At 41.3% G+C, this 24725-nt stretch overlaps 1 protein-coding gene across 3 annotated transcripts in view; it reads right to left on the bottom strand.

The window, feature by feature from the left end:
* Nucleotides 1–24725, bottom strand: part of FNIP1 (folliculin interacting protein 1) — an 86804-nt gene that overhangs the window by 14131 nt on the left and 47948 nt on the right. For 2 of the 3 annotated variants that reach the window (XM_053376788.1, XM_053376790.1), the window contains exons 4-11: nt 19976–20076; nt 19043–19117; nt 18681–18772; nt 13312–13395; nt 12243–12314; nt 11217–11352; nt 9757–9958; nt 8848–8933 (exon numbers count right to left, since the gene is read on the bottom strand). In XM_053376788.1, coding sequence (XP_053232763.1) covers nt 8848–8933; nt 9757–9958; nt 11217–11352; nt 12243–12314; nt 13312–13395; nt 18681–18772; nt 19043–19117; nt 19976–20076 — 848 coding nt within the window. The remainder of the gene's footprint in view (nt 1–8847; nt 8934–9756; nt 9959–11216; nt 11353–12242; nt 12315–13311; nt 13396–18680; nt 18773–19042; nt 19118–19975; nt 20077–24725) is intronic. The other variant, XM_053376789.1, reaches the window with a different exon arrangement.

Here is a 24725-nt window from a genome sequence, read left to right as displayed (position 1 = left end):
TCTAATCATACTGCATGGGTCCCCTTATCTTCAGAGGTTAGTGAAGGGCATTTTCCTCTAAGCTCAGTGCTATCAGGATGGACATTCTTCAAACAGCAAGCCAAAGGCTGCTTACAGAGAAAGGAGTAAGGTCCCACAGTAGTTGCCAGAAATGATGACTCAAGTTTCATTTTAGAAATAGCATCACAAGTCTCATTACAACTGCAGAAGTCCTGGATATAAGTGCATTAGAGCTTAGAACAGTTTTTAAAGATCCTTACAACTGGGAAGGCATTTCCCTTAATCTATTACTAGCGAGGAAGGCCTGTAGCTCAGTAGCAGGGCATCTGCTTTGCAGACAGAAGGCCCTAGGTTCCATCACTGGCATATTCAGGTGGAGATGGGGGATAACCTTGCTTGAAATGCTGGTGGGCCAGCCCGTGTAGACAATACTCAGCTAAATAGGCGAAAGGTGTGGCTCAGAGTAAATCAGACATTCCTCAATGGAACTGCGTGGCAATAGAAGACAAAATCACCTCTTTAATACATATTAATTTACTGGCTTTACTGCCACAAGTTATGGTTTGGGCACTGGCTTTGATGGCTTTAGAAAGAAGTTTGACAAATTCATAGGATAAGTCTATCGATGGCTATCAGGTGCAACAGCTTAATGGAGTCTCCATGTTCACTGGTAGTATACCTGTGAATATGAAGTTTAAGTGAAGGGCACACAAGTGAGAAGAGCTACTGCCTTAATGCCCTTGTTTGTGAACCTTCTTGTGAGAGCATCCCTAGGTTGAGTACAGGCTTATTTCCACAGACTACTAAATATTTCACAGGCAGATTCATATTGTAAGGGAAAAGGGATGTGCTAACTAAGAGCATATTTTAGGATAATGTTAAATGGGATTCAGCAGCGTAATTGCTGAGGGGCAAAAAACCCACATTTTTTTATCGAAAGTGTCATAAACGAGAGACTATACCAAAATGATTGAATAAGTAAGAGCAGTGCTGCAAGTGGCCTTCAGTGTCACAAAAAGCTTGCAGTTTCCTGTTTGCTGGCATCCACACTTCAGACCCATTAAAATCAGAAGAAAGCAAGCTTTCCATAGGATTAACTTTCACCCCTTGGACTTCTGTGGTCAACCCACTGAACAGACAAAGGACAAACGAGATACCAGCTGAGAAAGCACCTTAGGAGAGCTTAAAATTTGGAGCCCAACTTTTGCTTCACAAAGGTTCGGCCAACCTTAAAAGCCTGAGGTGAAATCTAAAGTTCAAACCAAAATGAGGCTTCTGGGTTCTTGTTTAGCAACATCAACCCCCACAGAAAGCTCTCTGGAAGCTGACTCAATTTGAACTGTGTGCATGTGTGTGTGAGGAAGGAAGCAGTTTCTGTTCCGATACCAAGATATTAAACTATTTGTTTTCGTTGAAGGGCTAGCTCGAGTCTTGTGACTCGTTATTTACTATTCTGGTAACCGTGGCTGCATCTGCAACTGATAGTGTTTCCTCAGAGAGAGATCAGATTCCGCTGGCTGCCTGCCAGCAGGCATGTGACTGCAGCAAAGGGAACCCTCAATGCCAGACATGTAAGTAATTGCACTGAACACGAGGGTGAGGATTAACTGCCTTTCAGCTCGGCAAATGGGAAAAGGCTTTTTCATTTCTCCCTGCAGTCTCCCGATATACAAACTGCACACACATATTTTTCACCCCTTTAAGGCACTGCTAATGCTGGTGGTCAACAAAGGAGGTTTAAAGACTCTCTCAAGGCAAATCTAAAAAAAAAATGTAGTATAAACACCAACAACTGGGAAACACTGGCCTGTGAGTGCTCCAATTGGAGAGCAGCCTTTACTAAATGTGTAATGGGCTTTGAAGACGCTTGAACTCAGGACGAAAGGGAGAAATGTGCTAAAAGGAGGACACGCTTGGCAAATCCTCACCATGATCAACCCTTGCCTGGAAACCTATGTCCCCACTGTGGAAGGACGTGAGGATCCAGAATTGGCCTCCACAGTCACACACTCACTGTTAAGACTGTGTTCATGGAAGACAATCTTACTCGGCTACGAGTGAGAAGAAGAAGAAGAAGAAGAAGTTGTAGCCAGAAATTATTGAAGGTCTGAACCAAGTCCCATATACAAAATCCTTGTTCAGGATTTTCAACTTCCTTAATTCTGTATCTGCATCAGCATCTTAATGGGAGTCTAGGAAATCTCACTCAGGAAGCTCTTTATTCCAGTAAAGTGAAAACGGGCCTACACTTAGAAATCATTTTGGGAGTCTGAACTTAGAATCATTTTGGGAGGCTGAGGATTTGTAGCCAGCCCCATAGGCTTCCAGGGGTATAGAAAGAGAGTCTGTCCCTGACAAAGTGAATACTAAAGAAAACACCACATGGCACTTTTTGCAGTTACAGAATTACATAGTGCTTTTTCTTTCTTTTAAGGGCCATTAATGTTTGAGGGCAGCGCCACATACCTTCCCCATCAATCCCTGTGGTGAAATACTGCAGATTCAATTCACAATGCTGGAAAATCCTGTCGGATATTTTCATGGCACAGAGAAAAACTCTGGATTCTTCCCACCCCTGGTTTACTGCATTGGTCAAAATTGTTATTTGGAGAATGGAGCTAAAAGTAGGCTTTCACATTCACAAAGTGATTCCCTTGCAGCAAAATATAAATTCAGAATTTCCCACTTTGGGCACTGGTGTGGAGATGTGATGCTTTAACTTACTCCTCAAGTGCAAATTGGACTGAAGTCTCTCATTCATGTCCAAAACAGTTGAAAGCAAATTAACCCATTCACTCTCTTTTGCAATGCTGATCACTGCACTGTTTTACTTGTTGTGGGTGAGAGGAAAAAGGCCCCTAATTAAGGTGAGTGGAGGGTTTGTGCAAGAATAAATGCTACCACATATGCACCCTAGGAACTAGATATGGGTAACCACACACACACCCTTTGTAGTATCCTTTGGTGCTTTCAGTGACTGAGATCCATAAGTGGAGCCTGTTTTTCCATTTGGGAGGGGGAAAAGTGAGAAATTCCAGATATTTGATATAACTGTTCTGGGCCCAGAGTATTTTGGCCCAAATCCTTCCTTGGGGGGAACTTTTTGATGTTAATTTTAATTTTAAAAAAGGCGTTCTATAGAGTGGCTGTCTTTCCTCTCATGGACTAGTTTCTCTGAACTGTGGCAACTGAGTACATGGATATGGGGGGTGCTGGGTCACAAATGTAAACCACCCAGCTGCTTCTGTCACTCACAGACCTCTGGATTATGGCCAGTGTATTTGTGGACGAGCAGGTTATGAAGACTCCTGCTCTGCCTACTGGGCCACAGTGCCAACATTTTAACACTGACTGACTTCTAAGCATTTTCTTTCTCACTGCTATTGTTCAATTGGGATCCCTGTTCCCTGGGGATTGCGGTTGCAGGAGAACACTTAAGGGAGTTTTCATGGACTTCAGAGAACTTTACCAATACCGGTAAAAAACTGTTCTGAAACTGGAGAATAAAAAGGGGTTTATCCATCCATTTGGTTAAGGAACCAATTTTTTCTGTGCTCTTATCTCTTAAGGCTTCTGTCCCCCTTTTAATAAATAGCTTATTTTGGAAGGGAGTTAAAGGCATTCAAGGGGCCAGGATATGCACAACAGACCTTTTTTCGCCCTCTTGGCAATGCTGCTCTGAAAGAGTTGCTGGAAAATGCAGAGGTGCCTAGCTAAATCAGACAGTGAGTCACACTGCACAATGGATATATTTTTTTTTAGTGAAACTCTCTCAGGGTGCATTGTGTTTTAAAGCTCTGTGGACAAGGAGTGTCAAGGCTCATGAGGTGTTTGCTTTAGTCCCATTTGCAGAGTTTCCTCCTTTCTCTGCATATTTTTGTCCCCGAAGCGAATGCCATGCGGATGTTATTCAGCAGCATAATCAACATTAATGCACTCAGTTGGCCCTCAGGGGCTTCAGGGCAACCAAACTCATGTGCAAGCAAAGTTGCTTGTTTTCCAGAGGAACTGCAACGTCAAAGAAGCCTGTGTAGCCTCTTGAGTACTAATAGTAGTTTGATAATGAATTTAAATGCTTTGTGCATTTATAATAACTAATAAATATGCAAGGTGGATCTGCAATGTATCACAAGACTAGCAAGATATTTATTAATATCAACACTTCCTAGCAGGAAATACCTTGAGACTGGAACTGTCGCTCAGAATACAGCCTACCTTTGTTTCTGAATTGGTGAGAAACAATAGCAGGGAAAGGTCTTAATTTTCAGGTGTAAGCAGAGACCTCAAGGGGGCAGATTCCCTTTACAGCAGCTCTGAAATACCCTGAGTAGTTGGCTCGTAGTAGTTTGTATGCCAGGGAGTGGTATTTTCTTTAGCTCTCTTCAGTATGTGATATTATTTGGCACAAGCACACATTTTTCGGTAGTTGTGGGCAACGCCCCCTAAACCATCCCTACCCACTAATTTGCCTTGGCCCAAATAAATACATTCATGTATACTAAAAATAGCCCATATCTTAATTCTAAGACTATCTTCCTTACAAGGCTATACAAAAATGCAAAGATTGTCTCACACAGGCCTACAACATCCCCTTGCATAAACAAGATTTAAACCTCAGAGGCAGCTTCTTTTAAAAATCTAATCAGCACAGCAAGACATCACATACTGTCAAGAAGGAACACTGCAAAGCTAAAAGAGCAATCAGATACGCAAGCTTTGGATGTGCTGTCAAAAATGTCTACATTCCAATAATCATTTATGAACGGTGCAGGCTTGTTCTAAAAATGAGACAGCAGCACATCTGTAACTTGTACAAGGTGGTCTTGAAAGAAAGGGAATGAGTATAAAAGATATTTAGTCAGCAGGATGAGTGAAAATCCTGTAGCTTTGCTAAGATAACATTCCCTACAGAATTACACAGTTGAACGTCTCTTTGTGGGTAGTGCACACCTGCATAGGTGGGCAACATAAAGGGGAAGCATGATTTTGTTCTAGGAGCCAGGCAAAATTCACATGCAAATTTTAAATTCAGTTTCTTTGGGGTGTTTTTTTTTAAAGACCCTGCTTTTTATTGCTTGTTTGTTTGTTGTAGTGCAGTTTGTTGCATGTTAATGTTCTGCTTGTTCAGCTGTAAACCACCTTGGAATGAATTTCCATGAAGCGCAGGACAGAAATATTAAAAATATAAATTAAATGAAACGATAAATGATACTGAAATGCTATAATAGAGACTTTGCATGATAGGCTGCCAGAGCATTCTAGACTCAGTGGGACGGAAAACATAACTGATTATCCCATATCCACATAAAATAAAATAGCACTTTCACATAAGAATGCAGGTAGGTCACCGGCAACCTTTTGAATCAATGCTTCTTCAGTAAGGAGCAATCTAGTTTGCTGATGTTTGAATGCATCCCTATTCATTGTTTATTGCAAAAAATAAGCCCATATATAAAGCACATAAAGAAGGGGGATATTTAATAAGAACCTAAAATATGAATATGTTTACTGTAAACCTACGGCTATAGCCCATTTGTTATACGGTTAAAAATAGTTGTACAATAATTTAGTTTTCTTTCCACTTTCTGGCCCAATGAAGTGAGTGAAACACGCATGTGTATAACATTTCTAAGCAGTCAGATGGCGTCTAAACAGAGCACTGAAACTGCAGCTGGTATTGGCCACTGACGTGTGGGAAGCCAGCTTAAAGACCTGAGTTGGCTTTATCTTTATCTTCATAGAATCTATGATTCTATTATCTTATTGCAAGTAACAGGCGATACTTCAAAATGTCATCAATATCATAAGCAACAATAGTAATCATTCTTCTTCTTTTAAAATGCTATCCCTAACACAGCATAGAAATTGGTTTATTTTCTCTCTCTCTGCTAGGTTATTCAATTTATTCTGCCAAACCAGCTGATATTTGAATCTCCATTTGATTTCAGCATTTGGCCTCCTTCATTTTTGTTACAAAGAAGGTTGGAAGGAGAACCAGTGATTCTCCTGCTTCACATAAATAAATACTTTTTTTGCTGTGGAATTTGCAGCACTAAAACCCAAGGTAGCACTTGTTAAATAGTGGGTAGACATGGCAGACGACACAGCGATTTCTCCAAAGCAGCTCTTTATTTTGTAAGCTGGAATAGAAACTGAACAGCAAACAGCTCAGCCGGCCTGCTTTTATAGGCAGCCAGCTATCAACATTGTAGCAACAACAACCCAGGGTTTCCCGCCTAAAATAACTGACGTGGACCTGAGTGAAAACTATCTACAGTATCCCCCTGCTGGCCCAGGGTGAGAACTTCAGTACATAACAGCACTAAAAAAGGGGGGACTCAACATAGAAAATACCTTGGCAACTAGCCTTTCCACACATTAACATGCTTAGTTAAAAAGTAAAACCACCCAAAGGTAGTTTCATTTGTATGAATATATCCTGGATTTTGTGCACTCAATTATGCTGCTGTGGAACAATAGTTGCTGCACCATGGAAACCGGGGCATAAAACTGGAAGTGCACACAAACACACACACTCCCAACAAATTATGCAATCAACGTGCCATGTGAATTGCCACGTATTTACAATGTGTTTAAAGGCTTAGTCAAGAGTCTCAGTTGTACAGTATAAAGCTGAATTGTTTTCTTCTTCCTACAGCACATTCCTACTTTCACGTTGGAAAGTGATCCCTACTTGGATTTGCTCTGTGGGGCAAAGGGAACCATGCTCAAATTAATTAATGAAACAGAACCAAGGAGGAGACACAAATCAGGGATCAAATGAATGCTATTCCTTCCAGAGGCATAAGAGGTAGGGAAAGATCCTTCCCATGCCGAATCTCTACTGCAAACCAATCCAAAATGACAGCTGTGTGGGAGGTTGCAGTCAGTCCAGTAAAACTAGCAAGCATAGGGCTAGTTAGTGCATGAAGGGGTAAAGGACCATAGTTGTATTGTTACATTCAATTAGGTTCCACCCTCTCTCCTTCAGAGAGCGAGGAAGCCTTTCAACTTCTTTCCTTTCTTTCTCCCCCCCTCCCATGTAACCAACAAAGGAGAGTGTTTGCAAGCTTACAGCATGTGTTTGGAGTTATATTCTTTATTTTCTACCCAAATGTATTATCCTTGTTGCTGCATGGAACAATGCATGACTGAGACCTTGATTCTGTAAGTAAAGCCTTTTAACCCTATTTAACACTCATTACAAGATGGGTAGAAAGAGGGCAGCTGCTGCTGTGTGCAGATGAATGGGATAAAAAGGTTTAACAATTTATAGTCCCAATGCTGCTTATATTTGCCAGTTTAATATTCTGCTACTGGGGCTCACTGTGTGCTAATCCCGCGTTCTGAGTCCAGGCACCCAGCCATCTCACCCTCCACCCAGACATGGGTCCACAGGGATTCATATACAGTGGTACCTCGGGTTAAGTACTTAATTCGTTCTGGAGGTCCGTTCTTAACCTGAAACTGAACTTAACCTGAAGCACCACTTTAGCTAATGGGGCCTCCCGCTGCTGCCGTGCCACTGGAGCACGATTTCTGTTCTCATCCCGAAGCAAAGTTCTTAACCTGAGGTAGTATTTCTGGGTTAGCGGAGTCTGCAACCTGAAGCGTATGTAACCTGAGGTACCACTGTATTAATTCCACACAAGCTGTTTGAATTCCTTGCACAAACCAGGGTGGCAGCAGAACTGATAATACAGTCGTACTTTGGAAGTCAAACAGCTTAGTTCCCGAACGTTTTGGCTCTTGAATGCCGCAAACCCGGGAGTAACTGTTCCCGGTTTGGGAACTATTTTTGGAAGAGAAACGTCCGACGGGGCTTCTGTGGCTTCCAACTGGCTGCAGGAGCTTCCTGTGGCGAATCAGAAGTCATGCTTTGGTTTTCGAATGTCTTGGAAGTCAAATGGACTTCCAGAATGGATTTTGTTGGACTTCCAAGGTATGACTGTCTTAATAAATGCAATGCACTACAAGTATGCATCCCCTGTCCTTCAAATCTCTGTCCTAATCCTGGCTATAATAAGCTTTGTGTACTAACTTCCTTGCAGTGTTTTTAAGTTGCACAAACAAATAGAACAGCAAGCCCCTTTAACCTCTCTAGTCATAAAAGAACCAACTAAGCACAACGCTGAAAGAAAAGTATCACACTGATAGCTCACAAACACAGCAAGAGATCTGTTCCTGGATTTCCAGAGGCACAGCAACCATTGCAGCAAGCTCATGACCATCAATATTTCAGGGGCAAAACTCAGATCTTAAACTATGTGGCCACTTTTGAACAGTTTGCTCTTGCCAAACAGCAATTTGTTCAGCAAGGATGTTGGCCATGAAGGAGGAAGCCAGGGGAAATTTCTCAAGGGGGCTTCTGTACTGGTCTTTTAAGAAGACAATCTCTGCTAGGATGGTGGTCCACAGAAACGTGGCTCAAGCAAACATGAGGTGGCAGGAGAGCTTCAAGCTGAGCAAGGATTTGAACTGTGGGTTTCCACAGCAATGTGTGATGCTTTAGTCTCCACCTGGCACTGGGGATTCAGCTACACAGCTGCAAGTAAAACATTTTAAATGTGCTGTTATGTGCAATATATAAATGTGACACTAGATGGCAACAGTGAGCTATGCAAAATTCAACGCCTTCTTCAAAACGTTTTTAAAAAAAAGCATTTTCACAGCTAGATTCCACCTGGTTCCCTTGCTGCTCTGCAGTGAACTAGATCTACAGATCTCAGCCATGAGATGAAGGGCTTAAATGGAAAGTTTTTTCCAGATTTAGAAACCCTGAAATTGTTTCCAAGAGAAGCACTCAAATACTTGGCAACGACACACAAGGGTTTGAAACAAACTCACCTGAATTCATTTAAGGCATCCATAATCCTATTATATGCCAAACTCCTCTGGCTGGCATCAGCTGATCGACGGCTCATTTTCATAGCCTTGAAAACAATAGTAAAACATATAACTAACATTAGGCAGGGCAACAGAAAATGAAAAACAAAGTCATGTGCTCTGTTCTATCTAAGGTGTACCCGGACAGGCAAACAGTGGGTTGGTTTTTTTTTTTGTTTTTGTACCATGATAAACGTTGGCTGCTTTCCAAGTTTCATATCAAGGTAGAGATATATGAGGCATATGTGTTTGCACTGTCTTTCTTTTTCCACACTTTTGCTTGCAGAAGGCTATAAAGAGATCCAAGGTTTCGCACAGAGACTCCTTCACTTCAGGAGCAGTGTTTAAACAGTCCCCTGGATTAATCGACCTGCACCCAGCAGTAAACACCACTCATTTTAGTGACAGGATTTGTTCTAAGAGATAGGGGCAAAACTCAAGTTGAAGTGAGTTTCAGTTCTTAGGCAAAGCAGGTAATCCTACCTCTCTTCTTCTTGTCTCCTGGAAGTGAGTGGCAAGGCTGGGGCTGTCAGATAGGGCTCGCTCAAGCACCCACCTTGACCTCACTGTCACCACCCTGCCCCAGCCCAATCCAGCAAAGCCACACAGAAGCCCATGTCAAAAGGGCAGCTCCGCCACATACTATGGCCAAAAGGATGTTCTCTACCACTGACTTATGCCTCTTCCCCAGAATCAGTGTTACTGAGTCTATGTGTGCGCACTTTGGCCCATGCCTTGTTCACAGTGTGGTCCAGCACCCCTAAATTAAAACTAGTGTGACCCACAAAACAATCCGGAAAAACCAAATGACAGAAGCTTAGGCATATTAAAATGGAGATTCTGATTAGAACAGGGGCTGGTGATATTTACCTGTTCTATTGCGCTCTTCAGCTTGTTCATATGGCTCTCAAAAAGAGGGAAGTGTGAGAAAAAGAACTCATTAAATTTGCTGTTTTCTTCTTCATCCTTTGAGAGCGTGAAAATCACCCCAATCGCTATTTTCTTTTTCCTGACAATTCCTGGGCTCGGGCTGGAGCTGTCCTCTGATAAGTTAAAACTCTCTTCCACCGACCTTTAGGGGGTTTACAAAGGTTGCTGAGTTAATGACTTCATAAAATATCTCAAAACTATTTTCTTTAAACATACTGAAGTGAGCCCCCTTTCCCCAAAGCAGTTGTTTCATTTTTAAAACCACGTCCGCTGTAGCGGATCTCGGAACATTGTGAGCATAGAAAGCTGCCTTATATTAAGTCAAACCCATTGGTCCATCTAGCTCAGTACTGTCTGCACGGACTGGCAGTAGCTCACCAGGATTTCAGACAGGGGGTATTCCCAGTCTGCAAGTAAAACAGATTCTCTACTACTGAGCTATGGCAGGAAAGTGGCATGCTGGCATTTGCAGGTAGTTCTGGGCATTTGCCAGTAATGGGCTGTGTTTTAAAAATCAGGTCTTGCTTTCTTTTGCTGTGTGGATGTATTACAAGGATGAACAACGAACTGTATACCACCGTTTTCACAGAACAGTGAGCATCTGTCTCCCACCCTACATGAATTAACTCTTATGTGCAGGCTTCTTCTCGGAGTCCTGCAATCTACAGCGTGTGGCTGTCTAGCTTTGCTCACAATTTTGGTTTCATAACATGAAAAGGAGAAAAAAGCAGCTTAAACGTATGTCATGCAAATGTTCCTGTTCTGCAAAACTTCCAACATTAGACAGATTCTTTTTGTGGCTTTATGAAGGAACCAACACATTTAGAACCTAAATGCATTTGCTTCTCCCCGTCCCCAGGAGAAGCTGCTTTAGGAGGAGTGCTTTCCACTTGCCAACTCATGTTCACAACCATGAAGGGGGGAGACAGCTTGGGATGTAGCTTCGAGTGGAGAAGCGCTCCATGAGAAATAGTTTCACTACCCTCTTGCCCTGCTACTACTTTGTTCAAGACCACCAATTCCTGGGGAGCAAGAAAGGAGAAGGAACCATCACGGTTTTGTTTAAATCTGAGTATAAGGTGAGGTTTATTCCTCAGGCCATTCCTTGATAACTATATTCATTTCCTGATTACTTGTACTTGCATTTCACCATGTGATCTGAATATATAACCCAATATCATGCGATTAGCATATGACTGATCCCATCACTGGGTTGCATGCAGAATACTGTTTTTGTGGGCAAAAAGAGCTCCTTCTGGTTGCAGATTTAATTGAGATGAGGAGGAGATTCCCGCCGTAGGAATTTGAATTTCCCTCCAAACTAAGCAAATGCACATATTTCATGTGAAAATCTGAAAGAAGGAAAAACCATTTACTACCAGCAGTAATGCTTAACTCACCACCTAGGGAAGACCCCATTCTCCAAGCTTGTCGTCTGACTGCGGCGCCAGCGCCGTTGGTAGCTACTAGCACAACTTCTGTTTAGCGAAGATCCCGGGGAGGGAAATGGGGTGATGAGCAGGCTGCTAAGAGACGCTGAGACAAAAGAGAAGGAAATTATTTGTTATATTAAAAAAACTATTTGCTAGAAGAAAAATGCTACTTGGGTGATCGTGTAATAATGTGAACAGTATGGCCCAGTAGATAAAAACCATTAGCCCTTGGCGACTTGCGGAGAGATCTGTGAGAAGCACGTCCACACGAGACGCTTCCCATTTCTGCTTCATCCCAGAAGCCTCACCAAACAAGATTTGTATGAGTGCATCCCGAGTATTGTGTACAACCAAGGAGGTGTTTGGAGGGGAGCATGTAGTGCCCTGGGTGTAGACATGGCGGCCCCTTTACAGCACCCATTTCTTGGGCACAGTTGAAAGAGCAAGTGCATTCAGCCTATGGGAACTTGCTTCTATGCATTTGTCAGCTTTGACAGAACATGAGCTAGGGGTTTAAACGTGAATTGATGATTTGGCAAGGAGGCAATGAAAATCCCTGGCTTACATTAAGGATACTTTAGGTATGCCCATTAACAACTCACAGGTTTGGGGCCACCTCCACCACCTTTCAACCTTAGCCCTACGTTATTTAAAATTTCCAGTATTGGTGAACCAATTTCACTTTGTATATCCAAGTGCTGAATATTCTCTTAATATTAAATATTATTTTGAAAAGCCACACATATTTTAGAAGTATTACCCAATATTTGGGAAATATTGCATATAGATTGGCTCAGGATTTATATAGGAACTGGGTCAATGTAAGGCATAAATCACTTGTTAATTATTTTTTTTTTAAGGGAAACACATCTTAGGGAGTTCTGATTACAGAGGTCAAGAAGCAGAAACAAATAACACTTTAATTACAGGCCAAATCAATATGCAGTAGGGAAAGTTTGTGTAATGGCCTTATATTCCTGATAAAAACATTACCAGATCTTGCAATTCCGCTGTCTCTGTCTTCATTCAGCTCCCTCCCAGGCATGTCCATAGGGTTGCTGTGAACTATGCAGATAAAGTCACCAGTTAGCACGAGAACATGACGCTTCTCTTTGGCTTTGCAGTGCTCGGTTTAATTATCAAAATAAATCATGCTCATTGGCTGCATTCACTTAGGACACGGAAAGTAACAGCAAAGCACACACACCCATCACCAAGAAAGGCTGCAAAGCTGATCAAGCCAATGCACTTGATTGGACCAGTGTTCAGACAAGTGTTTGCCAAAGCCCATCTCTTTATTTCAAGGCAAGTGGAATAACATAACAAAAGGCAAGTTAGCTACGAAGCAAAAGCACTCAGTGCAAGCTCTAAGCAGATGCTAAAGAAGAAATTTATAGCAAACAGCTGTAAAGTGGGTGCTCTAGGACAGATGGAATTTGGATTTAGACTTCTATCGCTTCTTCAACTAAGCATGAAGCTATCTGCATTTGCAGCCAGTCCTTACTAAACAGAGAGATGAAATCCTAGCCAAATTGCCTCCAACAAAGCTAAGATTTCATCCACCAGATCAAAAGCCTCTTGATCATACTCATTTTTGAAATCATAAATTTGCCAGATTTGTAGAAGGGAAAATCTAAACCAGGCATGGAAATAAAACACGGCTAATAGAAGCGGGGGGAAATACTCTTTATTTCGGTGTTATACAAACAATGAAATAATTATGTTTTTGCAAATGGAGCTCCTATTGAATCAAGCTCTAAACAGTTAATGGCAAATTCCTTTTGTCTGGAATTTACAAGCTCCCCCTGCTTTTTTCTTCTTCAAACTTTACTGAAAAATTCATAAGCTCCATCCAAATCATTACCTGAGTAGAAATAGAGATTAAGGGTTACATTCTTTGAAATTTTAACATGTTTATGATAACCTTTGCAGTGATCCATATCCACTGCGTAAACTATGCCTGAGAGATTTTTAGAGACGGTATTTTATTTCCAAGGCCAAACTACGAAATCCACTCAGTTTTGTCACACCAACTAGACTATCCACACAGCACATAGCAAACCTGCAAAGAAAGAGGCGCTCCGGATGAGGCGGAGCGGACCTTGTTCAGAGAATGCCCGCCTAGGGCTGCAAAGCTGTGAAAAACCTACATGGCAAAACGTAAAATATATATGAAAGAATGAGGTTAGTAAAGCAGAACAGATTCTGTGGGAGGGGGGGAAAGGATTCAAGCCGACACAAATGCAGACCCACAGACAGCAAAGAACACACCTAGGATAGCTCTCTCGGTAGAGCATGAGGCTCTTAATCTCAGGGTTGTGGGTTCAATCCCCACGCTGGGCAAAAGAGTCCTGCATTGCAGGGGGTTGGACTAGATGATCCTTGAGGTCCCTTCCAACTCTACAATTCTATGATCTACTTTGATAAAGGAGTTTTCCCATGTCCTCAGTTATATATCAATATATATATATTGATATATATATATTTGATATATATTGTTTTTATATATATCAAAATTGTCCTAATTTACTACACAACAAATCAATTCAGGGCTGGGTGGGAGATTTTCAAACTATCTTTGAAGACAATTCAGTAGCACTTTCTGTCACCCTGATTATTTCAGTTTCACAACCCATAATTCATTATCTAAAGTGATCTTGGGAATAAAAACTCTGTGCGTATATGAGAAATAATGGGATCAGAGGCCGCAAACTACTTTGGCACATTTTCTCTCAGCCCCATTTGGTACACTACCCCTAAGGGCTGAGTTCTATCTTGACATCCAAATAATTGGGGTGGAGCCAGCAGAATAACTGCACTGAGACTCTGCACACCTATGGCTTGCCCTTTCCCCAGTGGTCACTTCAGAGCTATGAGGAGATCTAGCCTTTCTCTAGATCTAGTCCAATCTCTCACTGAAGCATTCCTTGTTCTAAAGGACAGGTCACAGACACAGCATTTTATTAACTCAATTCAGCTTCCCAAATAATCAATTCACTGCAGGGAAACTGAAGAATAAGTATCCTTTGCTTCCACTTCCTTCAGTCTTTGCAATTCCTTGAAGGTTTTCACTTAATACTAACCAGAAAACTTGTAATATTTTCACTGGAACACATGGGAGGCTTGTGCTCTATGTTGTGTCTGCAGTTCTAACACCAAGCACACAAACACTTTCCTTTTAAGGTTCAAACGGCTGCATTACCACAAAATCCACCTTCTTTTCTTTCCATTTTTGCTAATCAGTTGTCTTAAAAGGAAGCTTGATTGCAAGGACTAACCGTTCCACCAAAAACCAGGTGTGCTGGGAAAAGTTGGCATGTACACAACAACCTACTAAAGCACACAGTAACCTTTACAAATGAAGAACTGGCAAAGACTGATGGGTCACAAGTATTCTTTTTTATTTAATTTGGTTTCTAGAAATGTTCTGGTTACAGATTAACTCCTTTTTGCTATGCCTGACTCTTTTGATTGCTCTGCTTTAAAATGTGAGCCGTAAGCAAGTACAGCTGAGTGGACCCTATTTTGGCACACCCTCACTACAGATGTCATTGTCTTCTCTTCTGAAATTGTTGTTACTGGCCATAGCAAGCCCCACTGATACTTAGACTCCTTGACTCAGGGAAGGTGGCTTGCATATATATTCCCTATAAATCAAAGCCTATAATACTCATTCCCTAGGTATTGATACTGTCCTAACAGTAATGGTTCCCAATGTGGTACCCACTGAGAACCTCTGTGATACCCATAGGGTCCATTCCTGCTGTCCAATATGCAGGGTGACAGTCTTCCCTGTCCCACTCTAAATCAGAGTTTTACCAAATCAGGAACAACACTTGTGAAGTTACTGTAAGTTTTTTTTGAGATCACCTCTAAAACACCAGCATATGACAAAATGGCGAACATTTGAAACCACTGCATGAGTATTATTTCATTTAGTTGCTTATTATTTATTAAATTTGTTCTGTAGATGTCAGGGCAGTTCACAACATAAGAATACAAGCTAAAAACACAGGATACATAATAAAAACAACAACAAAAACACCCCACAAACCAATAATCCCCCCTCCCACAAACACGTTTAAAAGGTATAGGATGTTAATCAGCCAAAGGCCTGGTTGAAGAGAAGTTTTTTGCCTGGCGCCTAAAGGTGTACAGTGGTACCTCGGGTTAAGTACTTAATTTGTTCTGGAGGTCCGTTCTTAACCTGAAACTGTTCTTAACCTGAAGCACCACTTTAACTATTGGGGTCTCCTGCTGCCGCCGCGCCGCTGGAGCACGATTTCTGTTCTCATCCTGAAGAAAAGTTCTTAACCTGAGGTACTATTTCTGGGTTAGCGGAGTTTGTAACCTGAAGCGTATGTAACCCGAGGTACCACTGTATAATGAAGATGCCAGTCGCACCTCCCTGGGGAGAGTATTCCACAATATATATATCTATAGCAAGATGAAGAATTCACACCAAAGCTACATTATCACGATAAACGTACTTATGATTTAGGTAATTTGAGATGCACATAAAGGTGTGACACAGTGTAAAGAAATCACTTTAGCTTTATCCTCTTGATTTCTAATCACCTATTAAAAAGCTAATCTATTCCTAAAAGCTGAGTGATATCGATTAAAGAAATTGCTTTAAAGGGTATTTGAGCACATGGTTTATCTACAAAGAGTAATCCCACTGCTGTTATATGGGTACACGGTAGATTGACCTTTTAGCTGGCCAGGGTGATTGGGCCATTAGAAAGCCCAAAGCACAATTCTAAACAGCCAGCAATTAATCTGATAAACTGTGGGTGTTGAAATAATTCTGTTCACACAGATGGTACCAAAACAGGAAAATGTAAATGATATAGCTTATGGGAAAGGAGAGAGTTTTGACAAGATCATCATATTGTTCTGTTTGTTGGAAGATTAATTAGGCTGCTGGGGAACACCTGCGTGGATAAGGGCACCTAATTGCAGCTAACACAACAGTGAAAATAATTGTGATTAATAAAGCTCATTCTTCACATTGATTAAGTAATGCTTAAAAAATAATTGGCAACAAAAGTCATAAAGACAGTACTAAGAAGAACCAGGCCAGTCTTATATGAATGCAATTAAACAATTCAATTCAACAATGCAATTAAGCATTCATTAACAATTTAGAAGTAATATTGTGCAAAATAGTAGTGCTAATAATAAAATTAACATTTTTATAGTCCTTCCAAATGTGCTTCACAATGCTTCATGTGCATTCTTTAACTTCAGCAGTATTACCCCCATATTGCAGAAGTGGATACTGAGGCTAAGAGGTGGCTTGCCTACAGTCACCAAGTGAATTAATGACAGTCAAGACTCAAACCAGCCACTTCCTGATTCGAAACTCAACCTGTCAGTAACTACCCTACACCAAAGTTCATTTAATTGGTCATTTCATTGCTATCCTTCTAAAGTGGCAATGGAAAAGGCGTACATAACATTCAAATAGTATGCCGTGCAAAAATCCTCCTGTGATACAGCATACAAATATTCAAATTTTTCCCCAAATGTGAAAGTAGGTGCTTATTAGCTGAGTAACTCATTTAGATTTTCATTCAGATTTACATCATTCACAAAATTTACTTATAGAGTCCACAGACAGTTCTGGTTACTCCAGTTTTCAGTTGTAGCCTCAGAGGCCACACATTCAGTTTAGAAAATCCACATTGCAATTCCAATAGAGAAATTAAGGAGATGCAAAACTGAGTAAGACAGAATTTTCAATACAGTTCATGTATATTTAGAACTAGTGGCTCTTAAAAAATATTAAAGATTTTCTTGGTTTACAAAAGTACATACATTGTCTTTTTTTCTAAGTTGTAAATTCTTTTCTACAGATCAATTTCTACAGATCATTTGATATGAGACATTAGTGTTGTATTCAGTATAAGGTTGGGGAAGAAGAGAGGTGGGAGGTGAGGGGTGGGGTGGTGAAACTTATATTCTTGTATATGGTGTACATGTGGGGCTATGTGTCAGTAGCTCTTTTGTTGGTTAATTTCTAATTAATGGGATGGGTGAACATATCATGCAAATAAAAAACAAATACTTTTCAGGTCAAGGTACTGTTTGGATAAGGTACCCTTTCTTTTAAAATAGATCTTAAAATTCTGCATCAGCGAAGTACAGTTTCCCGGCATGTTTAACCATAAGGGTTCCTTAACATCATTTTTTGTATATGATTTGAAGGGTAATGGCTTTGCAAAAGCAAATCTTAAAACAACTCTCAAGACTTGAGCATGTTTCGCCCAATCCTTTGTATTTATTTAATACAAAGGTGCATTTACATGAGGCATAGGCAAACTCAGCCCTCCAGATGTTTTGGGACTACAATTCCCATCATCCCTAGCTAAGAGGACCAGTGGTCAGGGATGATGGGAACTGTAGTCTCAAAACATCTGGAGGGTCGCATTTGCGAATGCCTGATCTGCTTTAAGCCCAAGGTACCATCTCCTTGAAACTATCTTACTTCCATAACCGTCTTCAAGATGGTAAGAAGGAAATCACAAAAGCAAAAAAAGTCAACCCTCTAGCATCCTGCAGGTATTTTTGTGAAAAATACAACAACTTTCTCTTCCTACTAGCTCTTCCTGCTTCTGCACTTTTCAGTCCCAAAGACTGAAGGCCATTTCACAAATTGTGTGGCAGCAACAATCATAATTACCACCACTGGTTTCCTGATGTGCATTCCTAGAATCATAGAATCATAGAGTTGGAAGAGACCACAAGGGCCATCGAGTCCAACCCCCTGCCAAGCAGGAAACAGTATGACACACCAATTGTAAAATGTATATTTGTTGCAAGCACATATTACATTGTTTTTATCAGGAACAGGGTGAGGTGTTGCTGGGGTTCGGCAGGGAATCAGTGAGGTCAGGGCTGGTGTTCCCACTGGTGCACTAACACAGCACCAATCTCACCACTGCCTTGCACCAGCAAGCAGCAGTGATGCTGATGTTTGGACGGTGGCTCTGTAAAATAGCTCACTGTGCCAGCTGCTCCTGATTTTTATGACTACAGGCAGAAAATTCTGAGTATAAATGAGGCCCTAAGGGGAAATAATATCTGTGCTGTTCTGTGCTTAGTTCTCTAAAATAGAGCCTACGGTGTCCATTTCCATCAAATTCATATTAGCTTAAACTGTGTATCAGCTACTATGCCTTTCTTCACCATATATAGATTTGAACTGATCAACTTCAAGCCAAATAGTCACAGAATATTCCAGTTTTCAGATTTCCTGGAAATGAGCTACATCTGAGTTCAGGCCAAAAGTTGTCCCACTCTTAGACCACACCATTTCTTTAAAACAATGATATTCTATTATACACGTGTAGATTAATGTGTTTATCAGTCTGCAAAGGCCTTACGGTGCAAATATTCCAAGGAAGTAACAGCGCTTTTAATTACCTATGTTTCCAAGCAGTCCATTCATAATTGTGCTATGGTCTGGCTTTAGAGTATTGCTGTCCTGATTAATGAACTCAAGACTGTCTTGAAGCCTGCAAAGGAAGGGGACAAACAGAAACAGTTATTTGTATTCTGTTACGGTACTTTTTGATTTTATTATTATCTCTGCTTGTGCCCTGCACACATTTCCCTGCCCGCTCCCCACTCTTATGTCCTATGACAGCGAGCCAGGGGTCTCTGAGAAAACAGGAGCTAGGTGACAATCTTTGCTTCAGCAGCACTAAAAAGAGTTTGAGCCATACCCCACTCCCTCCCTTCCTCATACCTAAAATCCACACAGATCACACACTGATTGTACTCACGTGTTTAAACTTCCATAGATGCTGCTTCCAGTCCGAGCTGTGAAAACTTTGCTTAGCATGAGCTGCGGAGGAGAGCTGTGAAGCAAAGTTAGACAGAGTGAGCAACTAGGTGTTTTCACGGAATATACCAAAACATCTCTCGACATAACACAACACCGGAGTGTGTTTTTGAAGTGAAAAACGCTTTTGAAATAACACGCTACAGGAGGATTACAATACTACAGAGACAAATGAGGCACCCAATTAAAGCTCAGAACGTAAATTTGTCAAAAACAGTTTTGTCAGTTTTCAGCCAAATCAGATAAAATCAACACACACCCCCAGCTGCCAACTGTGAAAAATTCGCCATTTTTGTTTCTGATGAAGTATGACACAGGATGCAATCCAGTAGATTCACCTAACATTTGAGAGGTTTAGATAAATTGTAACTGTCACACAGCAGTTACAACAGTGGCTATCATTCATGTTTGCTTTTATACATCCATGTTCATTTTTATATATCCATGTTCATTGTTTTTGGGGTTCCTGTGATCTCATCTGTTAATTCTCATACACTTGGGGATTTTCTCCTTTGTTTAAGTTGTGAAAATAAAAAAGGCTATATGAATTTTCATTGTTTTCCCTTTGCAATGCAAGAAGATCTTCCACATCTTGATCAGAAGATGCATTCAGGTGTGCACCCCAAAGTGTACAGGTGTTGAATGTGCAGCCTGTACCTTGTAAAAATCAAGGTACTTCAATTTCGTGCTTCAACATCTATGTACAAAGGACAATTCATAAAGAACAGGGGCGAGGCCTGCAAACTTGTTCTCATCTCCTTCCTCAACACGCTTTCTATATTGTTTGATTGTGTGCACAGGACTAGAGACAATTCTGTTTAGCATAGCTACTTCCAGTGCTCTAAACTTTGAACTGAAGAAAGTAAAACCTTACCGGATTTGATGGATTTTTAAGGTTGAGCCTTTGTAGCTCATAGCCACAGAGCCAAACATCATCTCCCCAAGCATATTTGCATCTGAGGAACACCGGGAACCCTGAAAAAGAATAAGCCTATAATTATTATGTTGCATGCTTGATCATTTTGAACACCAAACTGAAGCATTGTAGAAATGAAGGAAAACATCATTTTCATTTAATAATCAAATATAATAAAGGGAAAAAATGAAATGCAACATTTTTGGCAGGCTGCCTACCAAAATACTTTTCAATTTCAGTGCCAAAGTACACGGTACGTCATTCTCATTGTAGTGAATGGGAATTTTCTCCATGAGGTTTGCAAGCCAATTCAGATTGGAAGCACAGCAGGGTACAACAACCCCTGCCAAAAAAAAAAAAAAAAAAAAAAGCCCCAGGCCAGGATCCTGTTTGAGTTTGGATTGACTGTGCTCACTATTTCTGCAAGGAAAATATTCCACCTGGGGGAAATGATGTGATCAATATCTTGTGCAGTTTGCACTTCAGATCTAAAGAGTGGTTAGGCATTTGTCACTCTGTGGTAAACGCATATGACACCTATAATAATCTTTGTATAGCTATGATTCAATTCTCCTGTATCTGCATCTTTCACCCACCCACCATTGCTGATCTTATGTTTTTGATCTCAGTTTGTGTACTCACCTACTACTCATCCTGAACCAGCATATAAGCAAATGGGGAGGGGGGGTTTGAAACATGTCCCCCTCCTCTGTTTTAGTTCCAGAGAAGGCAACTGGATTGGGGTGGAGCCTATTGGAACTGACCCTTCACTAAATGACCTCATTACTACTCTAATATACTTTTCTCCAGCCACATGTACATTTTAAAACCCGTGAAGGATTTATGCAGAATAGTGCAAAAAGATAGGACAAATGAGTTGAACACCTTAATTCACTGCATTCCATCTGCCCTTAATCTTTAATTGGCAGCTTCTGCATTAAAATATTAGGGCTTGGAGTTTCACACACATTTAACACCTGATTGAAAAGCAAGTACAATTATTTGGCACCAGTTAAAGGTGTCATTCCACAGGGTAATGTATACTTTCTGGATGAAACTGCTGGCGCTTGCACCATTTTTGGCCCCGGAATGGGGCGGAACGGGCTTACTTGTGCTCTGCCGACACAGGCGACGACCCAGAAGGCAACCCACACACAAACAGGGAGTTTCCTGTAAATGTTTTCAGCGAGCAATGGGTCTGGTAGGATGGGGGAGTTGCTTTCCTGAGGACAGTGGGTTTGAGAAAAGGCTTATTCTGCACCTGGGTTGTTTTCCCACCATATCTGAAATATATTCTAATTTTAAAAAGTGTGGTATTCAATGAAACAAAACTGGGAGAAGAAATGGCAACTAATATCAACCACAATTCAAAGCATGCTATTCGCGTTTTGGAGCTGTGCTTAATTATTAAGATGACCCTGACAAAGACCTCAGTCAAAACACTGTCTTGCATGTAGATCAGTGTGAGGTCTCCAATAATATTAATGTTTAAGACTATAGCCATAGTATCTCACAGCAGCTGTTAGTTTAAAAAAAATTTGAGTGGGAAAGGCTGAGCTTGGAATGTCTTTTCTGGCAGGGAAAAAAAAATCCCATACTAAGCAATGATTTAGTAAGTTTAGTAAAGAAAACTACCTAAACAGATGTTCATGTATAACAAAAATAAAGAGGACGGAAAAATTTATCACGCAGGGACTACTTGCAAGGGAAGACCTGTTAAGCTGACAAGTACCAATAGCAGAGTTTTTGACATGCAGGATGTTGTGATTCAGGTTAAAAGTGAAATTTACATAGCATGTAGGCTTAAGTGAAGTTTTAGACATTTACAAAGCCTGGTCTCGGCGATTTACTAAATTTCAAAGCCATGGACGAAGTTTCCAAGTTCTTATGTCATCTGTAACTGATTTCAGCTGTTTTCCTCTGCAAGACCCAAAACCGAAATTGGTTATCTTAAGCTTAATTTATAGACTACAGCCATAGCAAGTGAACATTTTTTCTGTGATCACATCCCATGCTAGTCCAATGAAGCAATTATGGAAGAACTACATGAGCCCATGAAACAAACTGAATGGAAGGAACCTAGTACTTCACCCATCCACCTATATCATCAAAGCAGCAGAGGTTTGCGTAGAAGCACATCACATGCTTCTGCATCACGCCTCAGAAGCAATGATGCTGATCTGACTCAGCAGTGTATTTCAGAAGCTTGTCAGCAGACTGCATTGTGGATTGAGGGAAATTAGTCCCTATACTATTAGTGTAAGGCATGGGTAGGCAAACTAAGGCCCGGGGGCCAGATGCGGCCCAATCGCCTTCTCAATCTGGCCCACGGATGGTCCAGGAATCAGTGTGTTTTTACACGAGTAGAATGTGTCCTTTTATTTAAAATGCATCTCTAGGTAATTTGTGGGGCATAAGAAATCGTTCATCCCCCCCCACAAAAAATATAGTCCTGCCCCCCCCCCAAGGTCTCAGGGACAGTCGACCGGCCCCCTGCTGAAAAAGTTTGCTGACCCCTGGTGTAAGGTATGTGGAAGACGAGGCTTCATTCAACCCCCCCACCCCCGCTTTTCAGCTGCTATGGCTGGAAATCCCTCCCCCCCCCACCACAAAACAGCAGTCAAAGATGACCAAAATCTTGTACACAACCAGGTACAAGAGAAATAGCCATAATGTAAAAACTCAAATGATTACTATACAGCAACGAGATCCAGCTCGAGGCAATGACAATTTGAGAAGAAAATAATTCCTTGAGTCAAATGTATTATCTTATTTAAAAATGTCTGTTGTTTATAACAGGATATTGGCATGTAAGAGTCACGTGACATTTCTACAATGCTGAAATTCTTCACAATGTAGTTTTTATTCTCCAGGCATGAGCAGTGTGCGTGGGGGGTGGGGGGCACTGTGGCAGTGCTTGTTGGGATGTGGTGAGGCAAAGTGATGATGAATTTGGGGGAGCATTCCCCGGTCTCGTCACTGCCTTGCCGAATCTCTGTTCCTCACCAGGGGTGAGGGAAGAGGGCACCACTTCTGTTCCAGGTCGCCTCACAACCTAAAGCAAATACCAAACTTTAAAATCTTAACAAAACTGATTATCCTATTGATTAGGGGGGAAATATGATTTGTGGGAAGCAGCTCATAGCAGCTACTGAGCATCCAGTTTGGGAAGCATCATCAAATTTGCACCAGGCATCCCTTATTTCTTCATTCATGTTACCTTCAAGCAGATTCTAATTCCTCCCTCTCTCACAAAGCATTAAAATGCTAATGACATATGACCTGCCTGTTCAAAACTGCATGCACAGTATGATGTCAGATAATGCTACCTGTGCTAGATTTTGTGAGGAAACCTCCCAGTATGGAACATAAACAAGCTAGCATCCTCAACTCTGGGCATCAGTACACAGTTCTCGTTGTGCAAGAACAATGTTGTTCAAAGAAACCCATGTCTCTTCCTGTCCAAACCACAGCAAAATACTCTTCCATGATGAGGAGAGAGATAAATATAAACTTCGTTCTCAGGCGCAATAACACAATATAAAAATCAGTTGCATGACCCTGTGTGTGGGTGGGTGAGCATCTGTGCCTCTGTGCAATGAAATGCAGCAACTAATGTATGCTTACTAAAGCTTGGCAGCCTAGTATTACATTACATTAAAGACGTCCCCGAGAATATGTTATGTTGGGATCAGCCACTCTAAAACAGAGAATTACTTCAGTACAAAGGGTAAAGGCTCAGCTCTATTTTAGGAAGGCTTAACAGAAAACACTTGTGATCAGTGCAAGGTGAGATGACAGAAATATACCCAGTCAGATGACTCTGGCTACACTGGTGGCCAAAACCTCCCCTCTTATATAAAGTGTAACTCAAGTTCAATGAGTGCCACTGCCATAAGCATTTTAAATTGCCAGCAAGCAAAAATTTGCGGTTGAATGTTTTAAAATTGCTTTTCAAGACGTTAAAAAAGCATAAAAAGGCCATCAGAATAAGGCTTTACAAAACAGTTAAAGGAAGCACTTCAGGATGGTAAAGGTAAAGGACCCCTGGACGGTTATGTCCAGTCAAAGGCAACTATGGGGTTGCAGACCTCATCTTGCTTCGGGCCGAGGGAGCTGGCGTTTGTCCACAGACAGCTTTCCGGGTCTTGTGGCCAGAATGACTAAACCGCTTCTGGCACAACATGACGGAAACCAGAGCGCACGGAAATGCCATATACCTATCCACTGCAGTGGTACCTAATTATCTACTTGCACTGGCCTGCTTTTGAACTGCTAGGTTGGCAGAAGCTGGGACAGAGCAACGGGAGCTCACCCTGTCGCAGGGATTTGAAGCAGACCAGCAAAAACTAAGTTGAGAGGGATTCCTGGTCCCATTCTGATTCTGACTCCACGAAAACCTGTATTATTAATATTTTGGATGGAAATCTTGAGTGAACAATATTTTCACAACTCATGAGAAAGCTAAAACATCAGCGTTAATCACAAACATGTGAAAGTAAGTGGAGGATTTTTGTCACTAGCCTGTATGAAAACTTAATCCATGCAGCACATTTCTGGAAGAAAAATTAGAAATGGGCCAACTTATTGTGGGGTGGCTGGCCACATATGCAAATCCATCTCCTGGGCCTTTGTTAGAATGGGGAACTGCATTTTCAGCTGTTTCCTGGTTAAATTGTTTCATCTTTGTTGGAGGGCAAGGAGAGGA

This window comes from Podarcis raffonei, chromosome 2 (genome assembly GCF_027172205.1).
Source record: "Podarcis raffonei isolate rPodRaf1 chromosome 2, rPodRaf1.pri, whole genome shotgun sequence".
NCBI classification, from domain to species: Eukaryota; Metazoa; Chordata; class Lepidosauria; order Squamata; family Lacertidae; genus Podarcis; species Podarcis raffonei.
The sequence above is the reverse complement of the archived record's forward strand: the minus strand, read 5'-3'. Positions and strand labels throughout refer to the sequence as shown.